The following is an 11,111-nucleotide window of genomic DNA, read 5'->3' as shown; positions in this document are numbered from 1 at the left end:
GCGGGCCGTTCCTCTCAGTGTCAAGCAATCGGCGTTGCCAGGTTTTGAGAGAGAAACAAGCAACCAACCAGTGGTGGAAAAAGTACTCAAATTCTTTAAGTAAAAGTACCAATACTGCAATATAAAAATACTCTGTTACAAGTAAAAGTCCAGAATTAAATAAAGTATTGGCATCAAAATGTACTTAAAGTACCAAAAGTAAAAGTACTAAATATTTGAAAATAGCAGATCTACAAGCTCACAACGCGTCGCATCGCTTGTAGATCGGCTATTTTCAAATAGCCTAGGTATAAAATAGGGCTAAAGTGGTTAATGTATGTTTCATTATATCATAGTTTGTATCTGAAAAGTAACTTGTAACTAAAGTTTTCAAGTAAATATAGTGGAGTAAAAGTACAATATTTGCCTCTGAGATGTAGTGGAGTAGAAGTAAAAGTATTGGAAATTGGAAATGCTCAAGTAAAGTACAAATACCTCAAAATTGTACTTAAGTAAATGTACTTAGTTACTTTCCACCACTGCAAGCAACCAGGTCTACGAAAACAAGCCCAAAAGAAGCGACATGGGCGTCAGATATTTGAAAATAGCAGCTCCCAATGTGACGAGTTGTGAGCTTGTAGATCTGCCTTTTTTTTATTATCTTGCAGACCTTGTATAGAACTGTACTTTCTGTGCTTTTTTCCCCTCCAAACTGTTAATAAAGTATTCAATCAATCAGAAAAACAAGCCCAATGTTGCTTATAATAAGTGGACATGGCAACACTGGGGTCAAGCAATAAACAGCTGCGCAAACGTGCGTGTGGATCTGTGCCAGTGAATCCTCCCACAACGTCATCATGGCTCAATTAACTATGCTCGCGCACCGAAAACAGCCAATCTACAAGCTCACAACGCGTCGCACTGCTACGCGTTTTGGCTTGTAGATCGGCTGTGTTCGGCGCGCGACACCGACGCGCAACTAATCGAATCATTATTCACGTGATGTGAACGTGCATGGTTTTTCTTCATCTCGTCTTTTGAGTAAAAACTAGAGAGGCAGCCAGAGCATGAAGGCGGAAAAATTAATTTTCCACCCAATTTGTGTTTCTAAAGAAATGTAATTAAAAAAGCTTTACATTGCGGCTTCCTCGTTATGCCGATTAATTTTTTTGCCAACTGCTTTTGAGCTACTGTCATGAAATAAGTAGTACAAAAGGACATTAAACAAGATGAACATGTGTGGTTTCATCAAAATGTGCACATATAGTATTTGAATTTGTACAGATACCGTGAAATGGCACACACGCACACACACGCACGCACGCACACATGCACGCAGATATGAGACTTAAATGCCCTTTTCAACACAAGGTAACAAGGTATATTTACAATTGTTGGTTAAGAATAAATATGTCACATGTGACATTTATTTTGTCTCTTGTTACATTATTTCAATATTTTCTTTATGTAAATTGTGCGCATCATGTTGCTTGGTCTTAAGACATGGAAATACAAGATTCATCCATAGAATACTCAGTATTACGCAATACTTACAATCTACAAACACACAGCACTTATCTTGCAAATATAGCCAGTATTTCAGACATTTTGTATTTTATTGCAGATTGCAATATGATTTTTCATTGTATGCTTTTAATACATCACTTGCTAAAATAGGCTCCTCAGTGTGTTGCACTAACAAAACACCACCTAAAACAAGCTTATTTCCATTAGCACTTTTATTACAATTGTTCCAAGCGCTCCTGTTTTCGCATTCAATCTTGCAAACCTCATAGGCACCACAGGCTCTCCATTCAGCACAATGCATGCTGGGAAATCACAAATTATCAAACATAACAAAAAGTACCCGCAACTGATCAACAAAAATAAGAAGCGACAGTGCTGTGGGGTGGTGGTTGAAGTGGCTGTTTACTGTTCATGTATGATTTACATATAGACTGGAATCATGCTGGAAATGTACCTTGTGGGGATTGTCCGTTAAGAGTCTATGGAGAAATCTGTCAGCGGTATCTGACCTGGACTTACAAAGTACTGTAGTGGCTAGGCTAGTGTAATGTAGTCCATTCAGGCTTCACGGGCCTCAACTCTTTCGTAAGCTGATGTCGGCGCTCGTTAGAAGCGCTGAGAGCGACGTGCTCTCCGATAGGTCTTCTCTCTTAGTCGAGAGCACGAGGAAAGCCTCTCGACTAATTCCCAGCAATTCCCGGAGACCAGCGTTCTCCAGCTGCCGAAAACAGTCAATTTGAAGGAAAAGAGTGTAGAGTTCAGGTTATAATAATCTCACATACTAAGTACACACAGAATGCATTTATTGCACACACAAACAAGCACATTTGTTTGTGTCAGTGATTGATTTCTCTTTTGTTTTCAGCTTATATAAAGTCCATTTATATAAAGTCTCTATGGCGGGCGCGCACACGCACACGCACACACACACACACACACACACACACACACTTAAGATTTATGTTTAGTACACAGATCCCATCATTGGCTTACTGTTAATTTTTAACAATTTTACCTCTAGCTGCTTGATCCTCTCCTCATCTTCACATAGCTTATCTTCATCCACTTCAATAGCTTTCCTCATTACCGTGGCCATCTCATTGATCTTATCTATGTGTGCTTGCATTTCCTGCAAATAATCCAAAGAAATAGGAACAATTAAAAAGCAAAATATTTGAACGTTATCGCAATTCATTCAAAGACTGCCAAACTAAGTAATAAAGATTTGCAAGAGTAACTCATCTTCAATGTCTAGGTTGTCAATATGCATCATATTAGCAAGCATACCGTGGTGTGCTGCTCTTTCAGCTGGGTCACAATGGCCGGGTCATCTCTCTTGCTAGCCATGAGGAGTCTGAAAACCTGCTCCCTGTATTTGGTCATTATGAGCTCCAGGGCCGACTGGTGCTCCTCCAGAGACGTCCGCAGCTCTGCGAGAACATCGGAAACAAACACGCCAACAACTGTGTCTAATTGATGGTTCAACAAATAAGTGTGCAATGCAGGTTGACACAGTGTGACAGAACATGGGAATGTGATTTAGCGGTCCTTTTATTTAAGAGAAATTAAGAAATCTAGGGCCATACAAGTACAAGTAAGCCTTGCTGAGCAATGCAGCCCATGTATCTCCACGTATCTCCTGTTCCTGTAGCGTGATGCAGCTTGATGTATAACGGGCGGCAGTGGCTCAGGGGTAGAGCGGCCGGATGGGAACCGCAAGGTTCCCAGTTCGATCCTGGGCTCCCCCAGAGTTAGTGTCAAAGTGTTCTTGAGCAAGACGCTGAACCCCTAATTGCTCCCGATGAGCAGGTTGGTGCCTTGCATGGTTTCCTCCGACATTGGTATGTGAATGTAATACATTCATACACATGTTGAAAATAGTGTGTGTTTTTTGGATAAAAGCACTACATAAATGCACCATTTAGCTAGATTTTGAATTTATATGGAGACTAAACAAATAAAAAGGAGCAATTAAATATGTACTGCATACCTCTGTTTTCCTGCTGTAGATCACGGATTTGACGGTTCTCTTGTTGGATTCCCAGAACGAGACTTGATCGGGGCCGATGCCGTGCAACCTGATTTAGTGAATCAATCTCCTCCTGGTACTGTCAACAGGAAAACAAGATAAATTCATAGTCAAATTGGCTCAATAAATCAGGAAGGTAATTAATTCAAAAGGCATCTTCAATACAATGAAGACTGTAAACGACCGTGAAGTCATGGTTTTGACTGAGTGTGAGCGTAAATGGGAGAAGATTTTTTTCTTCTCTGCACTGGAGTGGCACTGCACCCACCAATGTCCATTCTTAACCTCTCAGAGTTACACTAACACAGGATTTTGCTGCATAGGGTGTGACTGTGAATAGGTGTGTGCATGTGCATTAACTGGCTGAACCACCAGAGCATGCCATGAATTCTAGCTCAATAACAGCACCCGCTTTGTTCAAGGGAAAGCTTCAAAGATATACCAAAAGAGCAGGGGTGAAAGTAGATAAGATAGATTCTTGCCAATACTACTACCACAACCTCCATCGCAACACACGTATTACTAACAAACGCCTGTATGGTGTAGAAATAATATGGGTGCTCATATACAACAGAAACATTCTCTGGTAACTTTCTGCTCAAAGAAATGTAGGGAACACTTTGATCCCTTAATTATTTTGAGTTTTCATGAACTGTGTACATACTGCTAACAAAAACTGCTCAAAAGAATTAAGGGATCAAAGTGTTCCCTTAATTATTTTGAGCAGTATATAGAAACAAAAGTACTTCTATATCTGTGAGAAACTACCTGTTTCATGGCCTCAACTCTCTTGTTGAGTGTTGCTGTCTGTTCAATTAACATCTCAGCGGCATTGTCATGGTTCCGAAGCCTTTCCACCAATGACTTGGCGTCTGCCAAAACCCTTTCTAAGGTGCATGCCATGCCTGAGAAAACATCAATGGAAACAAAGAAGAAAATTATATTATTTTGTTATTTCCCTGCAGGGCCTTGAGCTAGTCATAAGCTTGTCATTCCATTAGACCGGTGGTTTTCAACCTTTTTCATATCAAGGTCCATTATTGATTTGGCATTTGAGGCACAGACCACCATTTGATCATATATCATCGTTATAAATGTGTATTATTATGCTAGTAATAACAATACCCTCTAATACAATACCAGTCTTACCAGAGTATTGTTAAAGGGTGCAGTTCACTTAGTTGCAGTGGTGTAAAGTAAGTACATTTACTCAAGTACTGTACAAACATTTTGGTATTTGTACTTTACTTGAGTATTTCCAATTTCCAATACTTTTACTCCTCTACATCTGAGCAAATATTGTACTTTTACTCCACTACAATTATTTGAAAACTTTAGTTACTAGTTTCTTTGTTGATGTGATTATTACAAAACAAGCATTAACCACAAGTTGAGTACTTTTTCCACCACTGCTTTAGTTGTAACTTGTCACTTATAAGCAGTAGCTGTAACTTGTCACTTATAAGCAGTTGTCGTCAGTCAGAAAATTCTCCCCAGCTAACGCGTCGTTTCCTTGTTGTTAAATGCTACACTACTTGCTATAAGGGTTATATTACGTTGATTGTGACTGTACTAAATGTGGTGACAATGTTAATTAAGCTATAACCACTGAACAGCTCTTCTTTAACAATATTGAGTGAGGAGAAATTCTGCTAACATTAGCCAAATAGGAATATTGGTTGCTACAAGCTAGCTTGTTAGCCACACTATAGTAGCCCTGAAACATGACTGTCATATCATGACAGTCAATGATGAACTTCAACCTGGTGTTTGCACTTTCTCCAGTTACGGCCCGTACATCTACATAAACGTTCAGATTTCAAATATAAAGTACTTATCCCAAGGCCACGGATGTTACAATTCTGTACGGGCCCTCAGAAGTACCCGTATATTCCATATTGTTCAATAAAAAAGCATTTTAATCCAATCGGTGGCCATTTTCTTCGTATTTTCGCCATATGCTTTCAACTACGCGAGCCTATCGGTTGGGAGGTGTATTGCACTCTGATACATTATGAGAAAATGGCCACCAATCGGATTAAAATGCTTTCTTTTTTACAATACGGAATATACGGGTATAGTACCGTACTTCTGAGGGCCGGAACAGAATTGTAACATCCGTGGCCATGAGGTAAGCGCTTTACATTTGAAATCTGAACGTTTATGTAGATGTACGGGCCAAAAAGGGAGAAAGTGCAAACACCAGGTTGATGTTCATCCATGACTGTCATGATATGACAGTCAAGTATCAGGGCTAACTTGTTAGCCACACTAGCAGAAGTGCAATCTCACAACAAAAATTCAAAGACATTTCACCATTGCATTAAAAACAAACGGTCTAGTAAAGTACCAAGAACGATCATTAAACTATTTTACTTTGTCCCAAGAAACCCAAAGTTTATTTGTACCTGGAGAGTTTAAAGTGCACATCATCACAGTCAGTCTGCTACTTCCTGTCCTCTGTCTGGTGGTGGTGGTGGTGGTGTTGGTGGGTATGTGTGCTGATCCTTCCCATTAATCAATAACCTGGAGCTGATGTTGTCAAAAACATTTCACCAAATTAGGTCAAATCGGCCATCAAAAATTATGCAAACACTGAATGATGAGAGATGTTGATGGTTTGCTGACTGATCAAGCCTTCTCTAACGGTGCATTTTGTGGTTGAACTAAAGCTCAGCTGATCTCCTCTACCTCTAGTGCGGTTTTTGCCTCAACTCTTACCCAACAGGGCTACCTTCTTTTAGTTCCTTCCAGTCCTTCTACTTTTGGTACTTTAAGTACATTTTTATGCCAATACTTTTGTACTTTTACTCAAGTAAATGTTATTTTATACACTGCAGTATTGATACTTTTACTTAAGTAAGAAATGTGAGTACTTTTTCTAACACTGCTTCCTAGTTCCTTCGGTTCTGTTACAAACATTACCAGCATTATGTTTAACAGGGATTAAAATGCGAGTCTAATATTCACCTGGTATTAATGTATCATTGTATATTTTATCATTATTATCATTGTTAAGAAATTCCTAATGCGAATATTTTTTTAAGTAAGGAAAAAGACACCCTATGCATTATACTTACAGTGCCCATACAATCTCGCGAGAACGAGACAATGTTGCCATGTCTGCTTATTATAAGCGACTTTGGGCTTGTTTTATGTAAAGTTGCTTGTAAATATTGGTTTGGGGCTTGTTTCTAAAGTGTAGTTGCTTTTGGGCTTGCTTCCAATTTTTTTTTTTTTATTATTTTTAAACCAGTGGTTCTCAAATATTTTCGTGTCATGTACCCCCAAATTAATATATGTAGTCTACTGTGTCTATTTGTGTTAGAATGTTTCAAAAATATTCCACATTTTAATTCAAGAGTTTTTGAAAATAGCAGATCTACAAGCTCACAACTGATGGCAACTTATATCCTTTTAAGCTTTAGTTATTAGCAGTTGGTATTAGACTAAGAACATAATGTGTGTCCTAAATACTGTTGTTTCATTGTTGTTCATATATACACCCAAAGAAAATACATTACTACCCTATGAAATCATTAAACTGGAAGGGAATTATAGTTCTGTTAGAATGACATTCTTAGAATTAGATTTATTGTGCTAAATATGTTTATATGCATGTACTTGTCCTCTGTCTGACATTAACTTTAGAGAACTGCATTTTCTGCTTGCATAGTGCGGAACTCTGGGTGCTATCTCTCAGTTCCCCGGCCGATGCATTTAGTTAGGGAATTTTAGCAAAATATTTGGACCATCTGTGAAAAAATTTACTACCAATAGCTTTCTTCACCAATGTGTTCTTATAGGTGTCTAGAATCACCTCTCAAAAAGTGCAACCCCAAATCCTCGTGGAAAATCCTGGAGAGCCAATCAAAGTTAAGGAGCCCAGAGGGCTTGGGTGAAAAATATGAAAAGAAATAAAAGTCTTGTGAGGTGTCTAACTAGGGGTTTTCAGGGGTGCTGAATCCATTCCAACCATTATTTTTGAGTAAAAATGTCTCCCTGGCCATCTAATATTGGTATATTGGTTATTGTTAGTGTATAATCAGTGTATAATCAATGGTAGGGGATTGGGGTGTTGTTGAATTGATTCTATTTTGAAAAATAAAATAAGAAAATATTGCTAAACACTTGATAAGAGTGTACACCTACTGTGCACATGCTCAGTGGGATACACTGTCTGCATGTGGGGAAGGAGCGGGAGTGTTGCATCCTGGCAAATATGTCTGGACGATTTTAAGGTACGGTAGTTTATCTACTTTTTGGCATTTATTTTCCTCTGCTGGCAAAACTTTTGATTACTGTGAACACTTGTCTTTTAGTAGACAACATGGAAGAGGATTCTGTAGCTTGTGGCTTAAGGTGCTTCATCTGTGGTGGTCCTGAGACTGAGATTCAAAGGCTCTCAAAAGTCACCCAAAAAGGCTATGCACAGATGTTGTCTTATTCTGAGAGTGTGGATGATGCAGCATTAATCAGAAGACTACATGAGGACTGGAAAAACTGAGATGACCCCAAACTAAGATACCATTTGGAATGCAAAACCGAGCTATACAGTCGTGCAAGAGGTATATCCACTGGAAACGTTTTTTTCAATGTGATGAAAGTTGCCACTTGCAGATTTCAATCCTATTCTATGTTGTGAGTGACATCATAATTTAATAAAAACTTTAAACATAATCTATTCTTTAGAGCAAGATGAGCAAGACCAACGGCCAGACAGGAAGAAAAGACGCAGGGCATTGTCTGGGTCAAGTAGTTCAAGTGCTAGCTGGCACACTTGATCTACCATAATACTTGCATCCTTTGCAATGAAGGTATCAATGCTGGCACATTGAAAAGAAACCCTGGTAAGTCTTTTGTATGTAAGATTCAAATGAATTTTGATAATAGTTTTTCTTGCTCCTCATTGTAGGCTTCCACTCAAAGTAGAATAATTTAATCATGCACATACTGTATGTGGCTACCTTTTATCCAGACAGAGCTCGGCAGTTGTATCGTGCACCTGATAATGTCTACCAGGACCAACTGAAAGGAGTTTGATGCAGAGAGCAAAGCGACGAGGTGATGACTGGGGACTTGAAGTTGCTGGTCGCCTGGTGGCAGAAGAGGCAGTATATCATATTCGATGCAGAAGAGACTTTGAGAACCCTGTTACAAAGTCTGAGGTAACATTATATGGATACACAATACAGCTGTACAATACAACTCACATTTCTTATCCTGAGGGAAGAAATATAATTTCTAATAGTGAAACTTTTGATTTCAAAATAATTTATTCTGCAAGATTGATATGGGTCCAGGAATGAGGGGGACTAATAAAGGATAAGAAATGTGAGTTGTATTGTACAGCTGTATTGCGTATCCATATAATGTTACCTTAGACTTTGTAACAGGGTTCTCAAAGTCTCTTCTTCATCGAATATGATATACTGCCTCTTCTGCCACCAAATCTATAATACCAGACAGGCGACCAGCGACTTCACGTCCCCAGTCATCACCTCGTCGCTTTGCTTTCTGCATCAAACTCCTTTTCAGTTGGTCCTGGTAGACATTATCAGGTGCACGATACAACTGCCGAGCTCTGTCTGGATAAAAGGTAGCCACATACAGTATGTGCATGATTAAATTATTCTACTTTGAGTGGAAGCCTACAATGAGGAGCAAGAAAAACTATTATCAAAATTCATTTGAATCTTACATACAAAAGACTTACCAGGGTTTCTTTTCAATGTGCCAGCATTGATACCTTCATTGCAAAGGATGCAAGCATTATGGTAGATCAAGTGTGCCAGCTAGCACTTGAACTACTTGACCCAGACAATGCCCTGCGTCTTTTCTTCCTGTCTGGCCGTTGGTCTTGCTCATCTTGCTCTAAAGAATAGATTATGTTTAAAGTTTTTATTAAATTATGATGTCGCTCACAACATAGAATAGGATTGAAATCTGCAAGTGGCAACTTTCATCACATTGAAAAAAACGTACGATTTCCAGTGGATATACCTCTTGCACGACTGTATAGCTCGGTTTTGCATTCCAAATGGTATCTTAGTTTGGGGTCATCTCAGTTTTTCCAGTCCTCATGTAGTCTTCTGATTAATGCTGCATCATCCACACTCTCAGAATAAGACAACATCTGTGCATAGCCTTTTTGGGTGACTTTTGAGAGCTTTTGAATCTCAGTCTCAGGACCACCACAGATGAAGCACCTTAAGCCACAAGCTACAGAATCCTCTTCCATGTTGTCTACTAAAAGACAAGTGTTCACAGTAATCAAAAGTTTTGCCAGCAGAGGAAAATAAATGCCAAAAAGTAGATAAACTACCGTACCTTAAAATCGTCCAGACATATTTGCCAGGATGCAACACTCCCGCTCCTTCCCCACATGCAGACAGTGTATCCCACTGAGCATGTGCACAGTAGGTGTACACTCTTATCAAGTGTTTAGCAATATTTTCTTATTTTATTTTTCAAAATAGAATCAATTCAACAACACCCCAATCCCCTACCATTGATTATACACTGATTATACACTAACAATAACCAATATACCAATATTAGATGGCCAGGGAGACATTTTTACTCAAAAATAATGGTTGGAATGGATTCAGCACCCCTGAAAACCCCTAGTTAGACACCTCACAAGACTTTTATTTCTTTTCATATTTTTCACCCAAGCCCTCTGGGCTCCTTAACTTTGATTGGCTCTCCAGGATTTTCCACGAGGATTTGGGGTTGCACTTTTTGAGAGGTGATTCTAGACACCTATAAGAACACATTGGTGAAGAAAGCTATTGGTAGTAAATTTTTTCACAGATGGTCCAAATATTTTGCTAAAATTCCCTAACTAATTGATTTGAGACAGTAGATGCTCAGACTGTTATCTGTAGGGAGGATGTGCTGCATTCCATAGGTGCGAGGCACTCGGTCCGTGGGATCCAAGGTCGTCATTCAAACCCGTAAATCAGCCAGGGGGGGGCCACTTGCCCACCCTGATGAAGAAACCCTGGTGGGCCAACAGCGACTTCTTCTGATAACTTTTATTATAACATGTATAGGATATTATAAAAAGGCTCCAGGGAGAGGTAGCGGGGCTCAGACCTGATGAACTGAACTCGAAGCAACTTGTTGCCGCTAAGGTCTAAGGACAGTTAGTTAGTGGGAGCCCAGAGATCTCTGTTAAGTACATTTCTATATTCAATCTGTAATTATTTTAACTTACTGCTTTATTATTAAATACACTTAATTTTTAACAGTCTTGTCTGCTCTTAATTTCACAAATTCAACGGACGCGCGGAGACGTGTGATCTGAAGGGTTACAAATTATTACATTGCAAACTTAACTACAATATGTCTGTTGTCTTTAGCCCAGTCTCCGAATAGTTCTAAAATATTTTCGTGTCATGTACCCCCAAATTTATATATGTAGTCTACTGTGTCTATTTGTGTTAGAATGTTTCAAAAAATATTCCACATTTTATTTCAGGAGTTTTTGAAAATAGCAGATCTACAAGCTCACAACTCGTCGCATCGTGACGTGTTGTGAGCTTGTAGCTTGGCTATTTTCAAATCTCAT

At 39.0% G+C, this 11,111-nt stretch overlaps 1 protein-coding gene across 1 annotated transcript; it reads right to left on the bottom strand.

Moving 5' to 3' along the window:
* Positions 1-1,363: 1,363 nt before the first annotated feature.
* On the bottom strand, positions 1,364-6,232 carry fgfr1op2 (FGFR1 oncogene partner 2). Its single transcript, XM_080421229.1, has 6 exons — positions 5,944-6,232; positions 4,304-4,440; positions 3,497-3,614; positions 2,794-2,936; positions 2,522-2,635; positions 1,364-2,224 (listed from the first exon to the last, which is right to left on the bottom strand). The coding sequence occupies exons 1-6, from the start codon at positions 5,966-5,968 to the stop codon at positions 2,081-2,083; spliced, it is 681 nt and encodes a 226-aa protein (XP_080277355.1). The 5' UTR covers positions 5,969-6,232; the 3' UTR covers positions 1,364-2,080.
* Positions 6,233-11,111: the final 4,879 nt, after the last annotated feature.

The sequence above is a fragment of the Gymnoscopelus braueri genome (genome assembly GCF_963280865.1).
Source record: "Gymnoscopelus braueri genome assembly, chromosome: 23".
In the NCBI taxonomy this organism is placed as follows: domain Eukaryota; kingdom Metazoa; phylum Chordata; class Actinopteri; order Myctophiformes; family Myctophidae; genus Gymnoscopelus; species Gymnoscopelus braueri.
The sequence above is the reverse complement of the archived record's forward strand: the minus strand, read 5'-3'. Positions and strand labels throughout refer to the sequence as shown.